This window comes from Oncorhynchus nerka, linkage group LG27 (genome assembly GCF_034236695.1).
Source record: "Oncorhynchus nerka isolate Pitt River linkage group LG27, Oner_Uvic_2.0, whole genome shotgun sequence".
Classification (NCBI taxonomy): domain Eukaryota; kingdom Metazoa; phylum Chordata; class Actinopteri; order Salmoniformes; family Salmonidae; genus Oncorhynchus; species Oncorhynchus nerka.
In genome coordinates this window covers 65046485-65073784 of record NC_088422.1, presented here as the reverse complement: position 1 = coordinate 65073784, position 27300 = coordinate 65046485, and the positions used below count along the sequence as shown (strand labels likewise).

The 27300-nt window shown below is 41.9% G+C and overlaps 2 protein-coding genes across 2 annotated transcripts in view; both read left to right on the top strand.

The window, feature by feature from the left end:
- The first annotated feature begins 6825 nt into the window (after window positions 1–6825).
- LOC115112148 (GTP-binding protein RAD-like) lies at window positions 6826–9714 on the top strand. The gene is made up of 5 exons (XM_029638979.2): window positions 6826–6936; window positions 7271–7636; window positions 8157–8230; window positions 8440–8644; window positions 8829–9714. Exons 2-5 carry the CDS (start codon window positions 7282–7284, stop codon window positions 9104–9106), a joined length of 912 nt encoding a protein of 303 aa, XP_029494839.1. The 5' UTR covers window positions 6826–6936; window positions 7271–7281; the 3' UTR covers window positions 9107–9714.
- A 279-nt stretch (window positions 9715–9993) lies between these two features.
- LOC115112147 (cadherin-16-like) overlaps window positions 9994–27300 on the top strand; it is a 32986-nt gene continuing 15679 nt past the window's right edge. The window contains exons 1-11 of the mRNA XM_029638978.2: window positions 9994–10075; window positions 11501–11565; window positions 11713–11811; window positions 13901–14035; window positions 14389–14518; window positions 15291–15449; window positions 15962–16158; window positions 23852–23977; window positions 25848–25998; window positions 26222–26434; window positions 26797–26873. Coding sequence (XP_029494838.1) covers window positions 11539–11565; window positions 11713–11811; window positions 13901–14035; window positions 14389–14518; window positions 15291–15449; window positions 15962–16158; window positions 23852–23977; window positions 25848–25998; window positions 26222–26434; window positions 26797–26873 — 1314 coding nt within the window. The 5' untranslated portion in view covers window positions 9994–10075; window positions 11501–11538. The remainder of the gene's footprint in view (window positions 10076–11500; window positions 11566–11712; window positions 11812–13900; window positions 14036–14388; window positions 14519–15290; window positions 15450–15961; window positions 16159–23851; window positions 23978–25847; window positions 25999–26221; window positions 26435–26796; window positions 26874–27300) is intronic.

Genomic DNA, 27300 nt, shown 5'->3' with positions numbered 1-27300 from the left:
CATCATCCATTTCATATGATATGAATTACAATTTGTATGATGTTAAGAATTTCCAAAACGTACAATACATTACAAATTGGCAAAATGTACAATATGTTAAGATTTTGCTAAACGTATGATATGCTACGAATTCCAATTTGTCTTTTACGTCTGAATCAATTTGTTTTAATGACATTACACATTTATTTTGGGATCCAACACTGTAAATGTAATTTTAACTTTTTCAAAAGAAGGCGAGAGAGAGGACACAGAAGAGAGGACGCAGGCCTTGAGCAAATCTAATTGAGAAAAGGCCAACAGAGGAGCCTTCTCCCAGAGAGGAAGCACAAGTGTATCCTACCTGAGTCCTTCGCAGAAGAGTTTTGAGATCCGCTACACCCCCTTTGAATCAGCTGTTTTTTACTGGGAGGAGAAAAGCATGCAAATATTTAAAAACAATATGCTACATATTCTTTTATCGATAAAATGTCTAGCACAACTAGCTACTGTACATGTATTTGTACTACTTTACACATTTAATTTGTGATTAATCCCTTGTAGCCTAAATGTCATTTGCATAAATGATGCTTGAGTGAAGGAGTCTCATTTCCTGCAAGCATATTTGTTTCCACATTTCCTGCTCTCCTTGACAGATATTCGGAATAGTTTGTCACGTTATCATCAAAATAATCTGTCAGCCCCAATATTTCCATACTAGGCTGAAATTATTGTGTGATTTTATATTAGGCCTTTGTTTTGTCACACCCAGCTAGCTAAAATTAGATACTTTGAAATTACTTCACCAACGCTACAGCTAGCTAGCTGTTGATATTGAATACCACATGCACTTACTTATGCTTGTGTGTGTGTGTGTTCTAATGTGCTCTAATCACATTTTGATCTATTAATGTCAGTCTTTGAATGCTCCATTGTATAAACTACACTGAATAATAATATAAATGCAACATGCAACAATTTCAAAGATTTTACTGAGTTACAGTTCATATAAGGAAATCAGTCAATTTAAATAAATTCATTAGGCCCTAATCTATGGATTTCACATGACTAAGAATACAGATATGCATCTGGATACAGATACCTTTAAAAAAAAGGTAGGAGCATGGATCTGAAAACCAGTCAGTATCTGGGGTGACCACCGTTTGCCTCATGCAGTGCGACACATCTCCTTTGCATAGAGTTGATCAGGCCTGTGGCCTGTGGAATGTTGTCCCACTCCTCTTTAATGGCTGTGTGAAGTTACTGGATATTGGCGGGAACTGTAACATGTTGTCGTACACGTTGATCCAGAGCATCCCATACATGCTAAATGGTGACATGTCTGGTGAGTATGCAGGCCATGGAAGACCTGGGCCATTTTCAGCTTCCAGGAATGGTGTACAGATTCTTGCGACATGGGACCCTGAATTATCATGCTGAAACATGAGGTGATGGCGGCAGATGAATGGCATGAAAATGGGCCTCAGGATCTTGTTTGTGCGGAATTTCTTCAGTTGTGGAAACCCACGTTTTCATAAGCTGTACGGGTGGCTGGTCTCAGACGATCCCGCAGGTGAAGAACCCAGATGTGGAGGTCTTGGGCTGTCGTGGTTACACACGGTCTGCAGTTGTGAGGCCGGTTGGACATACTACCAAATTCTCTAAAACAACGTTGGAGGTGGCTTATGGTAAATTAACATTTAATTATCGACAGCTCTGGTGGACATTCCTGCAGTCAGCATGCCAATAGCATGCTCCCTAAACTTGAGACATCTGTGGTATTGTGTTGTGTGACAAAACTGCACATTTTAGAGTGGCTTATTTATTGTCCCCAGCACAAGGTGCACTGGACAAGGTGTAATGATCATGCTGTTTAATCAGTTTCTTGATATGCCACACTTGTCAAGTGGATGGATTATCTTGGCAAATGAGAAATGCTCACAAACAGGTATGTAAACAAATTTGTGCACAGAATTTGAGAGAAATACCATTTTTGTGCATATGGACATTCTGGGTTTTATTTCAGCTCGTGAAACACGGGACCAACATTTGACATGTTGCGTTCATATTTGTGTGCTATGTGCATCGATTTCAAGCAATTTGAGTATATTTGTCATTGTCACGGCTTCAATTACTTCCTTGATTTACATTCAAAACAATTTCGCTAACATTAAGTTTTCGGTGTAAAAATGATCTTAAATGTATAGATTAAGCCCTTTCTCTTAATTGAGATAAACAAGATTGAACTCCTGTGGTGTTTAGGCTTAACACATTTACCCTTTAACAAGTTTGAATCATGACGAGGGAGAGCAGTTTGACGAAAATAAACAGGTTTTCATATTAAAAAGTTATGGATGATGATGACAGATTTACGGGGTAAGAGTCACGAGAATTGTCAGAAGAAGCCCAATGCTTTTCTACTGTCAGATTTTCACAGTAGGAAAAGAAAGCATAAAAAAAGAAAGATTCAAGTCTAAAACAGCAGCAGTGTCAGGATTCGATACAGGGTCGGCATCGGTGAGTATGTCCATTCTTGGTAGAAAATTTGCAACACTTGTTAATTTCTGGTTAATTCCTGGTGGAAAACCTTGTCTAATGAGCGATATCCTTGGCGCACCAGGGCGTTAGACTGAAGATCTGATGGTCTCTGGTTCGGTTTTGGCAGGTAGCATTTTTCAGGCAGCAGCAACCTCAAGGGTTGCAGGTTTGAATCCCAGGCCCAAAGTTAAAATCTGGTGGGGAGCGATCCTAGACGCCATCTCCTGACAATTGAAACGTAAAACAAGACACATTTCTGTTTTCTGTAAACATGGGCAATAAAGTATTCTTCTTTTAAGATGTTACACTGACGATAAAGTAAACCATACCTTTTAACATTGCATGCTACATTATTTAGAGATACAGGCCATAGTTAATTTAGAACTAGCCTACTATGATTAATAAAAGGTGTGATATAATTTGTTTGAAACAAAGCTAAATTAAATGAAGTTGTAGAAATGTTCTGGAGTTATTATCCCCGGAGACTTCTCTCAGTTACCACTCGAATCTGCTGCCATTGCTGTGCATTAAAAATGGATGAGTGATACGGTTTCTTCTAACTGTAACAGAACACTTTTCCAATGCTGTTCCATTTTGCCCATTTAAAGACCATCTGCAATTCCCTGAGGGTTGTCAGTGCCTTCCACCAATATAGCACCAAATCTATGCTGTTATCGATACACACAACCAAGCTATTTGTCTGAAGTCATTTACCCATATAGAAGTTCACTAGTTTGTGTTCACCTGAAAGGCTGTTTGTGTGAAGGGTCATCAGAGGTCAGGAGGGGGTCAGTGTGATGGGCTAAGGTGTTGAATTTAAAGGTTACCATTGCCAATGCATTGTCAGCTAACATGTGGTGTCTCAGATTGGGGACCAGAGAAGAATTGTTTCAGATTCCTGTAGATACAATCTGCCTGATCTGAAGTAGTCTCCTCGTTGCATTGGAGATGACTGTGGTAGCCTATCCAAGCAGCATTGGTTGAGTAGCATTGTACAAAAGTAACATGAAGATTTCTTATATACAGCATAGCTGTGTTCGAATTCTCATACTAACCGCACTAACCATACTATTTGTGATGTGAATTGAGTATATAGTATGCTTATTGGTCATAGTATGCCAAAGGTTCCCGGATGTCGTATTAAATTCGCCAAAATATGAAGTATACACGCAGAGGACACTATTTTGGTACTGTAGGGCCCATAATGCAATTCTTCAGGAAATGAACATTCGGGTGCTTTTGTAAATTCGCTCTGGCTATCTACTCCGATTTCAGAGCACTCTGTCTGAGTGTACCAGAGCGCAGAATAATGAATATACCAGCGCTCAACACCCGTTGAATATGGCCGGTGTCAGTAAATGTCTGCAAAAAAGTGTAATTAAATTGTTGCCAGCAGCACAGTTACTGTCACCAACTAGTCATTTGTTAAGCTAACTAGCTAGCAAGAGGTTGCATAGCAACAGCATCAACTTCCAGTAGACAGGCGAAGAGCTAGTACGCTCAACTGAAAGCATACTGTTCGTTTATAGTATACTAAAATGAACTAATAGTATATCGTATGTAGTATATAGTCATTAAGTGTGTAGCATACAGTATTTTAGTCTGGGTATTCGAACACAGCTCATGTCTCAGTGGAGCTGACTATTCCTTGCACGACTACTTACTTACTCCTCTTCATTCCCTATGGAACAGTTAAGTACATAAGACTTTTCCTTGTGACATAGGTTATTATTGTGTCATTACCATTTTACCATTTATTTTTTAAGTAAATACCTGAAAATTCAAAAGCCAGTCTGGAGAGCCTTATACTACGAATGTAGTTGGAGGAGTTAGTGAGGTAACTTTGGTCAACTCTTGAGTTTAACTTGGGATAACTGCTACCAATGAAATCTTCAGAACTAACCTGCTCCAGGGCAGGCTAACTCAGGGCTAACTACATGTATCATGAATGAAGTGTCTGAGCCACAAGTTGAGGACCAATTAAATCAGATTCCCCCACTCTCACAAAGATTGTGTTGTTTTTGTGTGTTAAAACATTGTAATGTTAAAATACCGATGACATTACACATTTAGTAATGACAAATGTATTTGAAAATTCACGCACAGTAAAACTTTTGTACAACTTAATACAATTTTTTTTATCATAGGAGAGGGAAAAAAAGGTACTAGTGCATTGATAACCACACCAAAGTAATCAAATAAAGACGACACTTCTAAACGTCTATTTCACACGATAGCCTGCTGAATTTGCAAGATAACTTATTTTAATTTCAATTTCGGCATAAATTAAAATGTACCACTGATTTGCCCATGGTTTGAAGTTTCAGCATTGTTTCAATGAAGAGTTCAATATTGGACTAGCCAGCCACGTGCGACATGCACGCGCAGTTACAATCCTGCTAGAGTTAGCCGTAGGCAGACGAGCAATATCCACCGTTGTAGCGCAGATAGAACAACGAGACAGATATTTCACCGGATGTATAAATGTGAAGAATCTGCTTGGCGTTTCTACTCACTACCAAATATGGTAGTGAGGGTAAACCCAGTGCCGGTCGTGAGAGAAGATGAAACGAGATGGATTTTGGCCGACAATTTTCTCATCGATGAAACATTTGATCTCAATACAGAATTATGTTCCCAACACTAGAATCTGTTTCGAGCAGAGTGGACTAAGATGTGTTATTTAGGAGTGCGTGGTTTAGGAGTGCAAAGGCGAATTGTGATATTTAACACGCACATTTCACAGAGTAGGGTTTCCTAACGGAAATATGCAAATATATTTATGTAAATAACAACAGCCTACACCCTGGGTTCTCACACTGAGGTGTTCATACCTATATAGCCCACAATCAGTGAACACCACTCAGACCACTCAGCAGGCTTCAGTAGGCTGACTGATCTATTATTCAATGTTAAAAATGTTATGCTAATGAAACTACAGGAGCAACCCAATATAACTAGTGAGTCACTGAGGACAAAACAGCTGGTACCTTAATGTGGACTTTGTTTATAAGAATGGAGAAAAACATCTCCATCTCCACACTGTTCTGCATGTGTATGTGAGTGATGGAGACAGATGATAAAAAGATTAAGCTACCACTGAGTCAGAGCAACCCAGTGAGTCAAACACGTTTCATAGACCACCAAAAGAAGCCCTGACAACAAAGAAAAACATCAATCAATGAAAAGACTTTACCAATACATGTTTTTGGAAACATTGTGCTATTCAACTGAAAACTGTGTGACAGTTAATGTCACTTGAGAATGCATTTAACATTAGTCTGTCCAGCAATACACCACCCAATGACTTTATGTATTGAGCATTGTCTCCAATCATGAGGAATGAGGATTACCAACTTGCCAGAGATAATAATGAAGTAAGCTAGTAATTCTTCCTTTGTCACTGGTCTTCTCTCCTTCTCATGAAGCAGAATGGTAAAAGACAGACCTTGCAGTCCCAGTAGCCTACAATAACATTGTGCATTTCACATAACCACCAGCAGATGGCGACTACAGACTAGATTAACTAACCTCAATCAGACTGATGCAGGTAAAATCATCATTATTTTGGATCGCAATGGTTTTCTTTCATGGTCTTTCTTTCCTGTCGCTTGCTGAGTCCTTTGGGATACATGTGGCCCCAGTGATATGTCTAGGCGTCGTTTTAAGTGATAATGTGTCCTATTTCTGTGGTGAACCGTCGCTTTTTTTCACAATAACCTCATTCACATCACAACTCGTGTCACCAAGGCTACGCGACCTATGGGCGGAAATGCTGAGAAGCATCTATTGGAAATGCTTGACGTCTCAGATGCTCTTGGCTAATCCACTGACAATTTGTAGCAGATCATTTATCAATTAGAAACAAATCGTGTTATTTAAAATATTGATTGAACATGGTAAACCTTACGAATGTCTGGGAACACCTGACCTGTCCATTATACATTGTGGCGCGCGCCATCACAAAGCACGGAGGCCGTGTCAGGTCAACTCTCCATGGCTCTGGGCCAACTGGTGTTAAAACTATGCTAGTTAGCCTACCCCTTATTGAGAGTAAATGGCCGAATTACTCTGCAAAAATAATTACATCACTGGCACGATGGCATTGCATTGCAGGAGGGGAGAATCCCTCTGCCCGCCCGCGCATCATTTCCAATCACGTTTCTGTGGAGCGGTCCTCACTTCCTCTCCTCCCTCCCTGGCATGATGTTACGTAGCACTATAATGCGAAGAGACGTGACTCTCAGAGGCAAACCTCATGGTGACGTCACTCGCTCGGCAACTAGATAAATATGGGGATCCGTACGGTTCACTGTATCAAACCGAAACTCCCCTTCACTGAGTGACCACGCTAACGAAAGGATAGATCACAAGTGGATTGTCTGATTCAGGATTTTGGAATACCACAGACGCACATCAAATGTAAGTTTGCTTATGGAATTGAATGATTTTGCAGTCGTGATAATACATTAATTCAGCTATTGCTGTTTCAAATCATTTGAGTTCAACTTACATTTTAACATTGTCAATGCTCCATCAAACCGTAATTAATATCAAAGGATACAGGCACTTGATTGGTTTAAATTAATTTGTTCAAATAAATATGACACAAAAGTTAATATAAGCTGTGGCCAAATAAAGGATTTAAAAAAAAATCAACATATAGGCGTAGTGATGAGAAATGCATTCTTTGTCAGAGTTGGTTGCCTTTCATGTTAACAGCGGAATCTTACTAAAGAGCGCATCTATTTCACAGACAAAAAAATAATGACTTTGAACAAAGGTGACAAATTGCGGAACATGGACAAAAGGAGAGGGAGCATGCCGTTTCCCATGCACCTGCAGAACCTGCACAGAAGAAGCATGCCAGTGGACGACCGCGAGATGCGCAAGGTGCAAACTGGAGAGCTGTCCAACCTCATGCGCTGCACGTCCTACACCCCCGGTGAGCCTCACCGAGACAGCTGTGTATCGGACTCGTCCGATTCCGTTATCTCTTCCGGCAGCGACTCGGAGGGACATGTGTACAAGGTGGTTCTCCTCGGCGAGCAGGGTGTCGGCAAGTCTAGCCTGGCACGTATTTTCGGTGGAGTCGAGGATGGTCACGACTGCGACGAGACAGGTGTGTGTCTGATGACGGTTACCGAAGATGATGGTGTTGAAGTTTATATAGCATTGAGAATACACCCAAAGGCAATACTTTTTTAAACAAAGAAAATAACAGTTTGACTGTGGCTGTTCTCAGCACCCCATTAGAGCTAATGTGCATAGGCTCCAAACTAAGTAAATATAGGATTGGTTTCCATATCATCTTGGCACACAAGTTGAAGTACATTGATTATTGCTATTTCCATCCAGTCAGTAAGGCGCCACATATATCAAAGTACTGCTGTTGACATATACAGCCACAGAGATAGTGGATGGGAGATATGAAAATCAATGACTGAGGGAAGGAGACAGTAATGCACAGTAGTACCCATCACAGATACAGGTTAATTGAGAGTTAATAAGCTGTACTAAAGGTATCATGAAATGGGCAATATAAATGGGCAATAGTGAGTGAGACTTCACACTCGACCAAGTTAGTGGGTTTGTAGAATTTGGGCCAGGAGTATTTATCTGTCTGCTTGCTTTTGTTTCAGGAAACACATATGACAGATCGATCGAGGTGGACGAGGAGGAGGCGTCCATCTTGTTGTACGACATTTGGGAGCAGGTGAGGCATATAATGCAAATTATGCAATTTCAGTCTGACCCTCAGTAAAATTGGTCTTAGTCATAGCATATCATTTGACGTAATGTGTAGTGCTCTAATGCTGGTGTATAATATCATATATCACTATAATAATTTTTATTTGAGCACCTGTAGCTTTTGATTAGATAAGCAATGGAGCTAATCTAATTCTATTTCTCTTTCGCCTGCAGGATAACAGTCAGTGGCTGAAGGAACAGTGCATGAGGATAGGTGACGCCTACATCATCGTCTACTCAGTGACAGACAAGTCCAGCTTTGAGAAGGCGTCAGAGCTACGCATCCAGCTACGCAGAGCTCGCCAGTCTGAAAACATTCCCATCATCCTTGTGGGCAATAAGAGCGACCTGGTGCGGTCCAGAGAAGTCTCTGTGGATGGTAAGTGACGGTGATCTCTTCTGTCCAAGGCATCTCTGTATTTGCATAGTGCTACTTATTTTAGAATGTTAAAGCTAGTATCAAGGTGTTATGCAAAGGCATAATGGTGAGGGTGAAGTCACTGTCCCCAGGGAACACTATAGATTCTCACCTGCGCCTCCCCTCTTTTTTGTTGTTGTTGCAGAGGGCAGTGCCTGCGCTGTGGTGTTTGACTGCAAGTTCATCGAGACCTCAGCCAATCTCCACCACAACGTCAGGGACCTGTTCGAGGGCATGGTCCGGCAGATCCGACTGCGCAAAGACAGCAAGGAGGAGAACGCTCGCCGTATGGCCAACTGCAAACGACGCGAGAGCATTGGCAAGAAGGCCAAGCGTTTCCTGGGCCGTATGGTGGCCCGGAAGAACAAGAAGATGGCCTTCAGACAGAAGTCCAAGTCCTGCCATGACCTCTCGGTCCTCTGAGAGTACAGTATCTGGACTGCTTTTTTCTCTTAGGCCTTCAAGACCAGACGCTGTGTGTTTTTATCACTAACCCCAAGGACTGATAGAGCTGTACAGAAATGATATATTTTATTATATTAATTAAACACAACAGACATGTTCATGTTAATGATCTGCATGAGGTTTCATTTTTTTGTCTGCCTTATGTGTATGTATATTAAATCCACCAAGGCTTGTTATTTTAAACCATGAGTTGTAAGATTGCCTTGATAACGGGGGACAGTGTGTTTGGTTCTACTCCATTTAGTGTTGGTAGTGTTGTATATAGCCCTCATGAAATATTAGATTATGGTACACTGTCCTGAAAAGCAATGTAAATGTAAGCACTATGAGTGATTTCACTGCATTCTGTCACCTGGAGTCATTTTTACTTGAAACTGGGTACGCAGGTTCGTACTTTGGCCATGATACTGAGCACATTAATAATGTGTAATGGGGATTAGGCCAGGTTTTGGAAAAAATATATTATTCTATTGTCCTTACCTTCAGTCCAGATGTGAATGAAGAAAGCAATAAGTTATATTTGTCATGTGAATTTAATGTTTTGCTTTAAATACAGTTGATTTGCACTTCCTTTTAATATTTAATAATTTCGTTATGTTTACATTTGAATTTTTTAAATAAAAAAATGAAATAGAACTATTCCATATTTTTTCTTACCCAGATCATAAAACAATTAGGCTACACCAAAAACGAAAGGTGTGTATATATATTTAAAACATACCTCCTTGTTATTTGATTTATGTCCTCATAAATATTCATTCATCAGATTGTTCAGTGGACTGGAGTCTTGTTGACCAACAGAATTACTGGAAGGAAACAAGGTAGTCAAACATTAAACTGGAGAGTCCTGCAAACGCACTTCGTTTTTCCACACTATTCAAACCGTTCTCCCACCTTCATAGGGAACACGCACAAGATTGAGAGAAGGTAAGACAAAATAAATATAACGTTTTCGAATGAAAATTGAGTTATAAAAATGATCGTGGAGTGTTAGGTAAATAAGGGATGTTTACCAGTCATTTATTCAGATTTTGTGAGGTACAGGCTCTTATTCTGGCCTACAGGTTGAGTTTGAGAGAGTGCGTTTGTTTTCATTCGCCGGTCTTTGTAAATCATAATAAGACATCTAAATATTGTTCCAAGCGAATGGCCTATGGGTGTTGTGAATTGCTGTCTGCGGCGCGATGAGCGAGGCACAGGGGTTCCTACGACTGTGCCCAGCATAATTTTAATTTGGGGTCATTTATTGGAATGCAAAATCTCATCCTTAACTCTTTATTGTGCCAATTGCCTTCTCCTTTGTGACCATATAACACATACTATAAAGTCATAATATTTATTAATTATTTTTTTTGAGAGAACAATTCATTGCTAGGCTGTTTTGTGTCGCAGGTGTAATCGTGTGGTGGAAACAGAGAGTGCAGCCCGGTCTCATAGACTATACGTGACATAGTACACTCAAAATAGTATGGCTTCGGTATGGTTACACAAGACAGAAGGCTACTTAAGGCAAAAACTAAAGGAGGGTTGTTGGTCGGGTGCATAACTTTGAAACTACTTACTACTTTTTTGTGACTTTGCAACTACTTAGCATGTTAGCTAACCTAACCATTAACCCCTAACCTAGCTAATGTTAGCCACCTAGCTAACGTTAGTGTTAGCCACCTAGCGAACGTTAGTGTTAGCCACCTAGCTAACGTTAGCCAAAACAAATTGTAATTCTTAACATATCATTCAAATTTGTAACATATTGAACAAATTGTAATTCATAAAATATCACACAAATTGGAATTCGCAACATATAGAAATTGTAATTTGAAACATAAACTAATTTGAGTGACCCAGATTTTAATTTACTATGTTACGTCTACCCTTGAGTCCAGGTTGCAGGGTTAGTTCAGCTTTTAGGTCTGTGAATGTGATGAGACATTAATGTACCATGTAGGCCTACTGCCTGTGGCTACTGAGTATATGTTTAACCTAACAGGCATTTAAATGAAACATTTTCTTGCACAGGTGTAGGCCTATTGAAGTTGTATTTATTTACTTTTGATTTTTTTTTTAAAGATGGTTGATTCCGCAGATTGGTAGGTCTAGTTTAATTTTTTAATTTTTTTTTAAAGATGAGTAAAAATAGAATAGTTGCACATGCAGCATTCACACTGTTTTTTCTCGGTCGTTCTCTTTCTCCATCTTTCTTTCTCTGCTTTATAACAGTGAGAATCAATCAGAAACAAGACAGAAATGATAGAAACCATGTGTTCCCAAATGTAAAAGATTTGATTGATTTGATTTGATTATCTTGTAAAAGATACTGTTTGATTGGAAATGTTGTGCATCCTGGCTTTACAGATATACAGTTACAGAAACACATGACTAGAACATAAGTTATGTCCATCTTTATCATTACACTGACTGTAAGTATGCTTCCTTTGAATGTGGCCTTCACAAGTTATTATAGCAATCTCAGATTATTATACTTTTTTTATACTGTTTTTGTGAAAACAAACTTCAACTAAATTATTGAAATTCATGCTGTCCTTTGTCTCCTTGGAATTGTGTAGTTGGTGGTACTTCAGACTCTTGCACAGTGCTCAGGGGCCAATCTTAAAATTGGCGTCCCTGAAAACTATGATGGTATTTTCCCATGGTACCTGGCTAAGGTAAGACATTTCAGTTAGATTGACCATTTATGCAAAAAAAAAAAAACATTTACAACAAAGCAGCTTGCTTATTGGGAAATAATAATGAAGGAATAATTCTCTCCATATTGCTGCCAGTCTGTGTGATGCATCATACCCTGGGCCTGCTGAGATTGATGTATTAATGGCTATGTGCAAGTTAAAGAGAGAGAAGGGCCATACAATGTTTCGCTCTTGCACTACACTCAGTGCTCAAGATATAATTATGACGGAGCTACTCCCGCATAGCCACCTCATCTCGAAACAAAAATTGGAACGCCTCTGGCTGTCTGTTCAATGCTAGACCATCAGCCCTGCATTCATGGCAGGAGGATTCTTTTCATAATGGCACTTATAAATCATCAGGTTTGTCCCGGCTGTGCATGTGTTTGACACTGTAATTGGACGCCTTTTTGAGTCCAGTCAATGTTCTTCCCTTTTGCATGATGTATGATCAAAACACATCTCAGATTCACTTTAACGGTGGACATGGTGGAGGTCAGATACTTTGCACAACTTAGTGTTAGGGTGGAAAGGACAACATTATTACTTAAAAATGTGTGTTCTTGAGCAGAAAAGGCACTGACAGAGTTGTTTTCTCACCTGTTTTACTATCTGAACGGCTCTGATCTTCTCAGATATTCTGCTCTGGCACATGATAGCTGTTTTGTTTTATCACAACATGAATGCAAGAATGAAAAAGGTACATTTCTGTCATGAAAACATTTGCATTTCATGTCAACACATTAGAGGCATAACAAGAGAAGAATGTTTGGTTTTGAACAATTAGCTACTTTGTCAACCACTGCATAGTCTTAAATATACACTTTTCAGCCTGTTGGTCTAAAATTAGGTTATGGGGCAGTCAAAAAATACATTTCCCAGACTAAATCAAAATGTTGGGTTCTCGGGAGTTAAAAGCATGCTGAGATCATTGGCACGGCTGTGGCGGCTGAGAGCCAGTTGCTATGTGGTATGTGAAGCCGTAAAACATGCAGTGCTGATTGGAAACACGAGATCACCAGCATGCTGCTGTTTTATAGGCTGCTCTAGCCATGCAACAATAACACCATACCAGGCCAGGCTGCATGACAGTCCTCTACGACAGACAGTCACACAGCACCATGACTAGGATACCCATTCATACCTGACCATGGCTGGGCCAGACACAGGCATTGTGGGTCTGGACCAGAGGGCGTCTGTTTCGTGACAGCCCCTCTGCCAGCAGCTTGTGACACCCTTGAGAACAAACTGTCAGCGGTGAACAAGTTTTCCATAAGGGGGAAAATATCAACGGTCATTATGACACATAACCGCTCACTCAAAATATTCAAAAGGATTGCCATATGGAGCTACACATACACATACTCAACCATTTACACATCATAGAATGGGTGAATGTTCAATTTACTTTTTATGAACAGAGCAAAAACACATTACACAAGGCCCAGAGATCTCCTGTGGTTGCAGTGACATAGTTATATTTTCAACTTTGACGTAAAAGGTCAACATTTGCCCACACACAGTAAGCAGAAGTTTTATTTTAGCTGCACATGTGACTCTTGCCGAGAATACTAAAGTTAAAGTCTAATTGTATTGAAGATATCAAGGCACAAGGCGAGACGCAGATGCAGACACAGGAGGCAGATGGTTGGAGTCTTACAATGTTTATTCATCCAAAGGGGTAGGCAAGAGAATGGTCGTGTACAGGCAAAAGGTCAAAACAAGTTCAGAGTCCAATAGGTACCGAAGGGCAGGCAGAATCAAGGTCAGGGCAGGCAGGATGATCAGGCAAGAAAAATAGTCCAGAGTCAGGCAGGAGTCAGAACTGGGAGGACTATAAAAAGAGAACAGAAAAGGAGTACAGGAAAAACACGATGATTGACTTGACAAAACATACAAGACGATCTGGCACTGAGAGACAGGAAACACAGGGATAAATACACTGGGGAAAATAAGCAACACCTGGAGGGGGTAGATACGATCACTTTTGAACAGGTGAAACAGATCAGGGTGTGACAGAAGAGGGACTTGTAAATTTAAGTAATATTTTTGTACTTGTCCAACACAGCTCCCTAACCTCCCAGCTACCTCCACTGACGTGGTGGTGACAGGGGACGATGAGGGGATCTTTGGAGTTGAGGCAGGATTTCTTTACGCCTTGAAGCCTCTGGACAGAGAGAAGCAGCCATCTTACTCTCTGCAGGTTGACAGTCACACATTTATGGCATTATCTAAGCATGTAGTGATTTGTTTACAATACATGTGATTATGACCTGTGAGAATTCAATGAACGAAATTATAATCATCCTCATCAAAAATACCATAAAATTGAATGCGAAATATTGCAATGATTTGTTTTAATTGGGGTGTATTATCTCTGGCTTGAGAGAAACAATGTCCTCAAACAATGTACTGTCTAGCAACACCAAATGAGACATAGACTCCTTAGTTAATTACAATCAAAGTAGATCTTTAGGCTACCTTCCATATGTGTCTATATGCACTTATATTTGCCCTTCATACTTACAGTTTGCATTTACTTTGTGCTTTTCGCAGGTGTCCTTCTCAGCATCCGTGCAGTCTCAGAGCTTTATGGTGGAAGTATGCGTCATTGACAAAAACGACAACGTGCCTGTGTTTATCGAGGAGAGCATGAGAGGCAGTGTGCAGCTGGGACTTCTGAAAGGTTGGTTGTACTAGCCAGAACATAGAGCCCATCCACCATTCAGGAGAAAACAAATACCGGAGTTCACAGAAGGGATTTTAATTTGTGACACATTCATGAGTTTATTTCTTAATACACACTGATGAGTGATGTTTGCATTGTCTGAATTTTTATGACTTATACATGAATAGTATCACCTGAACTATCCACATGGCTCTAGTGAAGGACATGTACGGTATGTGTATTAGAAGTAGAGGTGATGTGCTTAATATTTTTTTATTGAAGTCTTACTACAGTCTGATCTTGGGCTATTGTGGGGTAGTTCTTTGAGTTCTTGCGTCAGAGATGACTCAAGCGTCTGGATTTATGTCACTGAGGGGACTCGCGTTTGAGTGGAGGGAGCTGTGTGCGTGTGTGAGCATCACACCACCAGATAATAGTGGGTTACCATTGATTACATTGTGACATGACCTTCAGGAAATTGAAGAAATTGAAGAGCAGACTTTACATTGAGAGGATATTATATTAATAACCCCATAAAGTGATCCTCTATTCAAATTAACTACAGTAGATACAAATATGTTAACAAGTAATGTACCAAATGCAAAGCCATGACAAATGATGTTAAAGTCAGAAGGTTATCATAATTAAATCAAGATTGTCCAGGAGGAATACTAGCATTTCGACTGTGTAAGGATGTTTCACTCTAAGAACGAGGCATTGTCATGCTGGTCAAATCACAGTGTGAATGTACACAGTGGTACAGAAGCTTGTCTCTCTGTCTCTTGGCTAGGGATCTCATTCATGCAGGTGGGGGCATCTGACCGTGACGACCGTAACACAGCCCATGCTGACCTGCGCTTCAGCCTGATGGACCAGACCCCCAGGATCCCCTCCAGTCACATGTTCTTCATAGACTCTGTAACCGGCGAGGTGTCTCTCACTGAGGACGGTGAGTTACAGGCCCCTCACTCAGCTGCCCTGTTTTATTCTACATGGTATTGTCTTACTTTTCTCTGTTCACTGTTAAATGAATGACTTAGTACACCCCTTCTCAATCCACATACACACACGGGCACAATCCACATACAACACACGCACATTCCCGTACACACACACATACGTACACACATACACACGTACACCAGTTAAATCTGATTTTAAAAAGTCCCAATTTGGACAGTGCTGGTGTTATTTCTGGATTTATTGACTATTTCTGCACAGTGCTGGTGCCCTTATGTTACAGCTTGACTGAAGCTAGACAACACTAACAACCCCAATCCACCCCATTGGCTGCCGCTATAGGGGCCATTTAACTGTGAAATTAGCTAATTACGTCTTTATGATGTACTTGTTAGTGGGTTATTAGCAATGTTTTCCCGCTTTTTTCAACGTGCTGTCTGTGAACAACGTAATGCAGCTCTCTGATTGTAATATATTGATATGTGTGTGTGTGTGTTCCAGGGGCTTCCACCCTGGACCCAGAGATGTGTGGTCGCTACAAGCTGTCAGTGATGGTGAAGGACATGGGGGGGAAACCCAACGCTTTCTTCTCCACGGGCATCGTGACAGTGGAGGTGACGGGGAACACCTGGGCGTCACCGGACCCTGTTCGCCTCCAGGAGAACCTCCCTGGCCCCTACCCCATCCCCATATCACAGGTAGAACCTCCCTGGACCCTATCCCATCCCCATCTCACAGGTAGAACCTCCCTGGACCCTATCCCATCCCCATCTCACAGGTAGAACCTCCCTGGACCCTATCCCATCTCCATCTCACAGGTACCTCCCTGGCCCTTACCCCATCCCCATCTCACAGGTACCTCCCTGGCCCCTACCCCATCTCACAGGTACCTCCCTGGCCCCTACCCCATCCCCATCTCACAGGTACCTCCCTGGCCCCTACTCCATCCCATCTCACAGGTAGAACCTTCCTGGTCCCTACCCAATCCCATCTCACAGGTAGAACCTTCCTGGTCCCTACCCCATCCACATCTCACAGGTATAACCTTCCTGGCCTCTACCCCATCCACATCTCACATGTATAACATGCCTGGTCCCTACCCCATCCCCATCTCACAGGTAGAACCTCCCTGGCCCCTACCTCATCCTCATCTCACAGGTAGAATCACCCTGGCCCCTACTCCATCCACATCTCACAGGTAGAACCTCCCTAGACCCTACCCCATTCCCATCTCACAGGTAGAACCTCCCTGGCCCCTACCCCATCCTCATCTCACAGGTAGAACCTCCCTGGCCCCTATCCCATTCCCACCTCACAGGTAGAACCTCCCTGGCCCCTACCCCATCTTACAGGTGACTAGTATCATGCTCCTTCTCCATCCCCATATCACAGGTGACACACAGTGATGTTTTCAGGGATATTCCTGCATACATTACATGCTCAGGTGACCTGTGCCTCTAGTATAGAATCATGGAAAGGGATCATCTGACAAATATCAAACACTGTGAACTTTCATCCAGTATTTTATTTGACTGTTCATTGTCAAATGTAATAATGGAATGGAATGGGTGAACCATCAGGATACTGCAGTTGTGTTGTTGTCTTTTTCAAATCAAATCAAATCAAATCACATTTTATTTGTCACATACACATGGTTAGCAGATGTTAGTGCGAGTGTAGCGAAATGCTTGTGCTTCTAGTTCCGACAATGCAGTAATAACCAACAAGTAATCTAGCTAACAATTCCAAAACTACTACCTTATAGACACAAGTGTAAGGGGATAAAGAATATGTACATAAAGATATATGAATGAGTGATGGTACAGAGCGGCATAGGCAAGATACAGTAGATGGTATTGAGTGCAGTATATACATATGAGATGAGTATGTAAACAAAGTGGCATAGTTAAAGTGGCTAGTGATACATGTATTACATAAGGATGCAGTAGATGATATAGAGTACAGTATATACGTATACATATGAGATGAATAATGTAGGGTATGTAAACATTATATTAGGTAGCATTGTTTAAAGTGGCTAGTGATATATTTTACATCATTTCCCATCAATACCCATTATTAAAGTGGCTGGAGTCGAGTCAGTGTGTTGGCAGCAGCCACTCAATGTTAGTGGTGGCTGTTTAACAGTCTGATGGCCTTGAGATAGAAGCTGTTTTTCAGTCTCTCGGTCCCAGCTTTGATGCACCTGTACTGACCTCGCCTTCTGGATGATAGCGGGGTGAACAGGCAGTGGCTCGGGGGGTTGTTGTCCTTGATGATCTTTATGGCCTTCCTGTGACATCGGGTGGTGTAGGTGTCCTGGAGGGCAGGTAGTTTGCCCCCGGTGATGTGTTGTGCAGACCTCACTACCCTCTGGAGAGCCTTACGGTTGTGGGAGGAGCAGTTGCCGTACCAGGCGGTGATACAGCCTGACAGGATGCTCTCGATTGTGCATCTGTAGAAGTTTGTGAGTGCTTTTGGTGACAAGCCGAATTTCTTCAGCCTCCTGAGGTTGAAGAGGCGCTGCTGCGCCTTCTTCACGATGCTGTCTGTGTGGGTGGACGAATTCAGTTTGTCTGTGATGTGTACGCCGAGGAACTTAAAACTTACTACCCTCTCCACTACTGTTCCATAGATGTGGATAGGGGGGTGTTCCCTCTGCTGTTTCCTGAAGTCCACAATCATCTCCTTAGTTTTGTTGACGTTGAGTGTGAGGTTATTTTCCTGACACCACACTCCGAGGGCCCTCACCTCCTCCCTGTAGGCCGTCTCGTCGTTGTTGGTAATCAAGCCTACCACTGTTGTGTCGTCCGCAAACTTGATGATTGAGTTGGAGGCGTGCGTGGCCACGCAGTCGTGGGTGAACAGGGAGTACAGGAGAGGGCTCAGAACGCACCCTTGTGGGGCCCCAGTGTTGAGGATCAGCGGGGTGGAGATGTTGTTGCCTACCCTCACAACCTGGGGGCGGCCCGTCAGGAAGTCCAGTACCCAGTTGCACAGGGCGGGGTCGAGACCCAGGGTCTCGAGCTTGATGACGAGCTTGGAGGGCACTATGGTGTTAAATGCCGAGCTGTAGTCGATGAACAGCATTCTCACATAGGTATTCCTCTTGTCCAGATGGGTTAGGGCAGTGTGCAGTGTGGTTGAGATTGCATCGTCTGTGGACCTATTTGGGCGGTAAGCAAATTGGAGTGGGTCTAGGGTGTCAGGTAGGGTGGAGGTGATATGGTCCTTGACTAGTCTCTCAAAGCACTTCATGATGACGGAAGTGAGTGCTATGGGGCGGTAGTCGTTTAGCTCAGTTACCTTAGCTTTCTTGGGAACAGGAACAATGGTGGCCCTCTTGAAGCATGTGGGAACAACAGACTGGGATAGGGATTGATTGAATATGTCCATAAACACACCAGCCAGCTGGTCTGCGCATGCTCTGAGGGCGCGGCTGGGGATGCCGTCTGGGCTTGCAGCCTTGCGAGGGTTGACACGTTTAAATGTTTTCCTCACGTCGGCTGCAGTGAAGGAGAGTCCGCATGTTTTAGTAGAGGGCAGTGTCAGTGGCACTGTATTGTCCTCAAAGCGGGCAAAAAAGTTATTTAGTCTGCCTGGGAGCAAGACATCCTGGTCCGTGACGGTAATCCGTGATTGACTGTAGACCCTGCCACATACCTCTTGTGTCTGAGCCCGTTGAATTGAGATTCTACTTTGTCTCTATACTGACACTTAGCTTGTTTGATTGCCTTGCGGAGGGAATAGTTACACTGTTTGTATTCGGTCATGTTTCCAGTCACCTTGCCCTGATTAAAAGCAGTGGTTCGCGCTTTCAGTTTTAACCCCCCTGGGGTTTCCTAAGAGACCAAGGTGTGCATTATTAATGTCATTCATACCCTTAGGCTTTCCCCTGCCTGAGTCACTGCAGCCTGAGGTTCCGTTCCCGCTATTGGTGTGTTTGTGTGTGTCTCTGTGTGTGTGTGTCTATAATGTCAAAGATTGTTCAATCAAACCTCACACTTTGTTTCTGACTTAGCGGTTGTGATTGAATAGTCTCTGTGCTCTGTGCGGGGCCAGTGTCTCTGTATCTGCACCTGGTCTTCTTTACAGTCTGACCTTTAGCTTGTTATTCAACATTTATAATATCAGCCACGGCCCAGTGCTTGCATCAGCACCAAATCACTAAAGCTTTGTAAGTAACTGGAAACATCTGACATTATCAGAAAGAGGAAAACAGGACGTTCTGTAACTACTCAGTAGTATGGATCTTCTCTGCATCTCTATCAACATTTATTAGTCTGGAAAACAATAGTCTGTTTTCTATATATACAGTAGGTGCTTACAACAATGGAACAATAGTCTGTGTTCTATATGTAGGTGCTTACAACAATGGAACAATAGTCTGTTTTCTATATATAGGTGCTTACAACAATGGAACAATAGTCTGTTTTCTATATATAGGTGCTTACAACAATGGAACAATAGTCTGTTTTCTATATATAGGTGCTTACAACAATGGAACAATAGTCTGTTTTCTATATATAGGTGCTTACAACAATGGAACAATAGTCTGTGTTCTATATATAGGTGCTTACAACAATGGAACAATAGTCTGTTCTATATATAGGTGCTTATAACAATGGAACAATAGTCTGTGTTCTATATGTAGGTGCTTACAACAATGGAACAATAGTCTGTGTTCTATATATAGGTGCTTACAACAATGGAACAATAGTCTGTGTTCTATATATAGGTGCTTACAACAATGGAACAATAGTCTGTGTTCTATATATAGGTGCTTACAACAATGGAACAATAGTCTGTGTTCTATATATAGGTGCTTACAACAATGGAACAATAGTCTGTGTTCTATATATAGGTGCTTACAACAATGGAACAATAGTCTGTGTTCTATATATAGGTGCTTACAACAATGGAACAATAGTCTGTTTTCTATATATAGGTGCTTACAACAATGGAACAATAGTCTGTGTTCTATATATAGGTGCTTACAACAATGGAACAATAGTCTGTGTTCTATATATAGGTGCTTACAATAATGGAACAATAGTCTGTTTTCTATATATAGGTACTTACAACAATGGAACAATAGTCTGTTTTCTATATATAGGTGCTTACAACAATGGAACAATAGTCTGTGTTCTATATATAGGTGCTTACAACAATGGAACAATAGTCTGTGTTCTATATATAGGTGCTTACAACAATGGAACAATAGTCTGTGTTCTATATATAGGTGCTTACAACAATGGAACAATAGTCTGTGTTCTATATATAGGTGCTTACAACAATGGAACAATAGTCTGTGTTCTATATATAGGTGCTTACAACAATGGAACAATAGTCTGTGTTCTATATATAGGTGCTTACAACAATGGAACAATAGTCTGTTTTCTATATATAGGTGCTTACAACAATGGAACAATAGTCTGTGTTCTATATATAGGTGCTTACAACAATGGAACAATAGTCTGTGTTCTATATATAGGTGCTTACAACAATGGAACAATAGTCTGTGTTCTATATATAGGTGCTTACAACAATGGAACAATAGTCTGTGTTCTATATATAGGTGCTTACAACAATGGAACAATAGTCTGTGTTCTATATATAGGTGCTTACAACAATGGAACAATAGTCTGTGTTCTATATATAGGTGCTTACAACAATGGAACAATAGTCTGTGTTCTATATATAGGTGCTTACAACAATGGAACAATAGTCTGTTTTCTATATATAGGTGCTTACAACAATGGAACAATAGTCTGTTTTCTATATATAGGTGCTTACAACAATGGAACAATAGTCTGTGTTCTATATATAGGTGCTTACAACAATGGAACAATAGTCTGTGTTCTATATATAGGTGCTTACAACAATGGAACAATAGTCTGTGTTCTATATATAGGTGCTTACAACAATGGAACATGGTCAGAAATGCAAACTCGAGACCTTAAGACAGTAATGCAAACTTGAGAACATAAAGTCATGATTTGCTGCAAATATGTGTATTTCTACATTTCAGTGTGGTCTGTGGGTGTCGCCACAGTAACTCCCCTCCTCCTCCTCTCACTCACGCCAGTGCCATCCGCCCACTGAAAACGTGTGGACTCAAAACATGGGCAGATTTGATATTTTTTCACATTTTCAATGCCAATTTACCAACATAAAATAAAATCCATCCAAATGTGGACAGGCAAAATCTCAAGCAAATCCTCCTAATCTCTGCCAGAAAACATAAATGTGTGTGTCTATGTGTGTTTGTGAGAGAGAGAGAGAGAGAGAGAATGTGCTAGAGGTTGTACTCTAGAGCTCTTCACAGCTCAGAGGCAGGGTCGGGGAGGTGGGCTGCTGACAGAAAAGCATGGCTCAGGTTTAAAGTACAAGATGACTCTGTTCTTGAGATTCTCAAACCCTCACAAAACTAGAAGCTTCTTTTAAATCTGATGGCAAAATAATAATAATATATGCCATTTAGCAGACGCTTTTATCCACAGTCATGTGTGCATATATTTTATGGATGGGTGGTCCCGGGAATCAAACCCACCACCTTGGTGTTACAAGCGTCATGCTCTACCAACTGAGCCAAGAGCTACAAAGGTCCACAAATCATCATGATGTATACTATTTTATCATGATGTATACTATTTTATACTGCAATGTAAATATTATATCGGCTATTACTTGTGTTTTTTTACAGTGCATTTACTTAGTAGTAATCTGTTTGTCAACATGCTATTACTATATTATAATTATAGTTGTCGGGGCAGCACATAACACCACATCTGCATGTCCATGTAAAGGGTTAACAGTGTAGAATCCACCACTGGTGACGATGCCTACATGATGGGAAAAGCCTCTCTCCACCCACTCTGCATTTACCACCATGTGTATGTAGGCGGTAGGACTCATAGCTGTGCTGTTACCAAGCAGATGGGGGGGGTCATGTTGAAAGACTGAGTATGGCTGGGAGCCCTTTACTATCAGCAGCATGGAACGTCGTGTTTCTACTGAGTAAAATGTTGTGAGACACATAAAGCGTTATGTTGATGGGTTTCTCTTCTATCGTGCATTTTACTTTTAAAATACTTTCCTTCAGTCATTGATATTGATACAGCTGCACTTTGGTTATTGATCTCAAGAAGCATTGCTCCTCTTTGGTCATTTTTGGTCTTTTTCCAAAATAACGATTAGGCTAAATCAAGGCAGGAGAATTCCACATCGTATACATGGAAGTCAGATTTGTCTATTAGAAATACAGTAGTTATGCACTTAACGGGCAATTACCCCACTTTTCAACCTCATTTTCATTATCTCCAGCACAATAGCAGTGTCTACAAATGTGAAAACGGCGCATTTCAAAGTTTTGAAGAAAAATATACAAAGTTACAAAGTTCTACCCGATGACATCATCAAAAGTGAAAACATTTTTAAAAATGGTGATTTTCAAACACTGTGAGAATTTCTTGGTGACGTGAGGAGAAAGAAAAGACCTTCCCTCTGGCTAGAAACTCGTTGCAGGTTTTGAAAATCACTGATGTCACAGATACATTTTGAGGACTTTTCTTCTTATCTTTTTAACCACAGATCATAGAAACACGCCGTTTTCACATATGTAGACACCAGTATGATGCTGGAGATAATGAATATGAGGTTGAAAAGTGTCGGAATTGCCCTTTAAGACTGCTTATTCACAAGGTGACAGAGAAGACAGAGCGTGCACTGCAAGCTGTTAAAAAAAGCACAGAAAGCAAAACATTACATCAGCTACAGTGTACTCTACTCATATCCATTTTTAGAACAACCAAGTCATTAATAACATTGTTATATACTACATCTCTTCAAAGCACTGAGGCCCTGAAATACCATGACACTGGGAGGACAGCAGTCGTGAGAAGAGGGGCTTGTGTATACACAGCCTCAGTGTTTGGGGAGCCAGCTCCAAAACAATGGAGTGGAGTGTGACAGTGTGTTGAGGAGATGCACATGCCCCCTGTGTCTCTGCCGGCGACCTCTCCTTCTTGGGTGCTGTTTCATGGGGTCCTCTGAGCCAATCATACCCTGTCCGGCCCTGTGGTTTAAATCAGTGGAAGCTCCCCATCCAACATGTATGAGCTTTTGTTTTGGAAGAGGTCTCTGGTCCTCCTCACTTCCTGTACATTGACACAGCATTTTATCATAACAGGTTAAACACCTCACAGGTTTTTACTAAAGGTCAGGGTTCCCTTTCTAGTAAAGCCTAGGTACATGAGAGAGACAGAGAGTGGGAACAGCGGAAGAGGGGGATCAATCCTACAATCCCGCAGTTCAGAGAGAACGTTGAATTGACCATGTTCAGTTTATGAGCTGTTCTGTGCTTTCCCTGCTTCCCTATACTGTGTCTAGGTGAAGTGGAGTGGAGGTCTGGTAGAGTATAGCCTGGAGGGGGAATTCCCAGAGATGCTGTTCACTGTCAGCAGAGAGGGAGTCATCTCTCTCAACGCCCCACTAGACAGAGAGACTCAGGACCAGGTGAGTGACCACACATTTTTCATTCATATTGTATCGTACCTCCTGTCTATGTCATATAGGCAGGACTTGTTAGGGCCGCGAACACATAGTCATGTCATGTGATGTACAACATTACACTGTAAGGACAGAGGAAAATTGGGGTAAACAAGAAAAGGAGCGTCATGATTCAAATCCCAACGTGTCTTTTTTCCTCCTCTGCAGTTTGCCAAGAAGCTAAGCTCCAAAGCTGTACAGGATTAGATAAACATCACTTTTTGGCACAGGTTGACTTTGGGTTCATTCTGCAGAGTAGCAAGCAACGTGTCTGGCCAGAGACCTTACTGCTCACTGGTCTGACACAAGGAAAAATACTGTCACGCCCTGGCCGAAGTATTTTGTGTTTATCTTCATGTATTTGGTCAGGCCAGGGTGTGGCATGGGTTTTTGTATGTGGTGTGTATGTATTGGGATTGTAGCTAGTGGGGTGTTCTAGTTAAGTCTATGGCTGTCTGAAGTGGTTCTCAATCAGAGGCAGGTGTTTATCGTTGTCTCTGATTGGGAACCATATTTAGGCAGCCATATTCTTTGAGTTTTCGTGGGTGATTCTGTAACGGTTCTCTTGTGGTGAAGGAGAGTCGGACCAAAATGCAGTGTGTAGATTGCGATCCATGTTTATTCAACAAACGTAACACGAATCTAAATACAAACACTACAAAACAAATAACGAAAACCGAAACAGCCTATACTTGCGTAAACTAACACAGAGACAGGACCAAAGACACTAAGGACAATCACCCACGAAAACTCAAAGAATATGGCTGCCTAAATATGGTTCCCAATCAGAGACAACGATAAACACCTGCCTCTGATTGAGAACCACTTCAGACAGCCATAGACTTAACTAGAACACCCCACTAGCTACAATCCCAATACATACACACCACATACAAAAACCCATGCCACACCCTGGCCTGACCAAATACATGAAGATAAACACAAAATACTTCGGCCAGGGCGTGACAAATACATCACTGTGTTGGATGTGCTGTTTCTACAGAAAGCCCTCAGAGAGTCTATTCTGTCTGAACTATACCTATAGTACAGTAATTATAAAGCTAGACACACACCCTCTTCCCTCCTTCTCCCCTCTCCCTACCTGGCAGTGACTGTCACCTATCATGATGGAGTTGTCATGTTCCATCATGCATCACACTGAGTCACAGCCTATCGATCCACCTCCTCACACAACACGAGTGAGGCAGTCCAGGTTCCCTGATTGAGATGGTTCCCAGCTGACTGACTGAGACTCATATGTCAGCGACATGTGACCCTTACAGCTGATGGAGGGAAGAGGGAGGAGAGGAGGAAGGGGATGCATAGGGCGCAGAGATGATGAATCATCTCTGGATGTGTCAAAGAAGGCACTATACAAGCAAAATGCCTCAGTTCTGTGAGCTGAGTAGCAGTCAAGGAATGAATGGACACGCTGAGTGTTGGCACTGTGACTGCCTATCGTTAACCTAATGGCTTCATCTTCTAAAGACAGGTTGGAGTGAAAGGGGGAAGGGGGGGGGGAGCAATCTGCACTCTAAAAAAGCAACAACTTATTTCATTCACACACATACACCCCACATACCTCCAACCCGCCATCTATTCTAAGAAAGCTCAATATATAATGAATACAAAATTGTTGTGGCTTCATCTCAGACTATGGTTCAAGTGTGTAATTGTGCCACGTTCAATACAGAACATGAAGATCTTTCCTGGCTGAGAGCTGGCACTTTGTGTTATTCCAGTGTGTCTGTCTGTGGTCTCACTGTGTGTCCAGGCAGGGAGATTTGATCTGGACACTTTGTAAAAGCACATGACCCCATGTGCCTCTGTCTGTTAGTTCCAGATCAGCATCGTGGTGGAGCGTCCGGATGGCAGGGAGATCGCCAAGCCTGTGGAGCTGAGGGTGATGGTGGGCGATGCCAACGACAACAGGCCCACGTTCCCTACCACACAGTACCACACCGTGGTCAAGGAGCTCGCCCCACGGGGTGAGGCACAACCCTCAGAACACTCTTTTAACACACCTACAGACAACTCTGGAACATACTGGATCGCAAAGGCCTTTTGTTTACGCTTGAAACTAAATACTCCAAAATAAAAAACCATGGAGAAATTCATCAGTACGCTCAAAATAGGATTCTGTGTTTCTCACTCAAAGAAAATGTGTTTTTGCCCACACACTAATCTGTGAGGACTTTGCACTTTTCCCAGGGACGGAAATCCTCACAGTTCAAGCAGCCGACAACGATGATCCGAAAACAGATAACGTGAGGATCTTCTACCGGTTGGTTGGCCAGATCCCAGAGAGCCCTCGTGCCTTGTTCCGGGTGGACCGTGACTCTGGGGTCATCTCAGTGCAGGCAGACAACCTGGAGGGAGCCGCCCCACAGTACACACTGACCATCACTGCCGAGGACGCTAAAGGTGACCAACAGTACTGCATGGCAATGTGGTTCTGTGGTGTTAGGGAGAGGGGTGAGGGATTACTTCCACAAAGATAATGTATACATAGTACAATGTAAAGATAATCCAGAGATACTCTATAGTAGTAACCTATTGTGATATGTAGACATGGGTGCAGTGGTAGGGTAAATGAGTTTTAGACTAGCAGATGTAACGTTGGAGGTTTTCCCTCTGCTTCCTTTGAGGAGAATATTGTTTAAATATGACACTACAGTGACTGATGATCATGATTAAGACTGAGGGCTTCAGTATGAAAGAGGCATGCCAAACGAAGTGACTCACTAATGGAGCCTATCTCTCTCTGATGATGATTTCATTTGCAGGCTTAAACAGCTCCTGTACTGTGGTTGTGACAGTGCAGGACGAAAACAACAACCCACCCGTCTTCACTCCACACGAGGTACCTTTATTTACACAGGCTGAAGAGGGGACTGACAGTGTGATTTTGGGTTTGGGGGATAGACGTGATTCAGGGCACTCATTGAAAATCTCTCTCTTATACAGTATATTAGATGTTTCTCTTCTGTTGGGTGGCTGCTGTGTGAACTCTCCCTCCAGGTCACTGATTTGATTTCCCAGAGGGGAGCGAGATGGAGTGCTTTGAGGGGGATCCAAGCTTTAATCTCAGGCTTATACAAATGTAGGACCTTCATTTGAGCCAGTTTGCTACAGCAGGAAAGTAATCCTTCAGCAACAGAAAATGTGAATTATTATGTGGATTATAATTAATGGACAATTTTTCGTAAGGGAGAATCAAGTCTGAAATTTCAAAGAGGAAATGACAAACTTCAGAAGCATTTTCAAACCTCAAATACACGACACGTTTT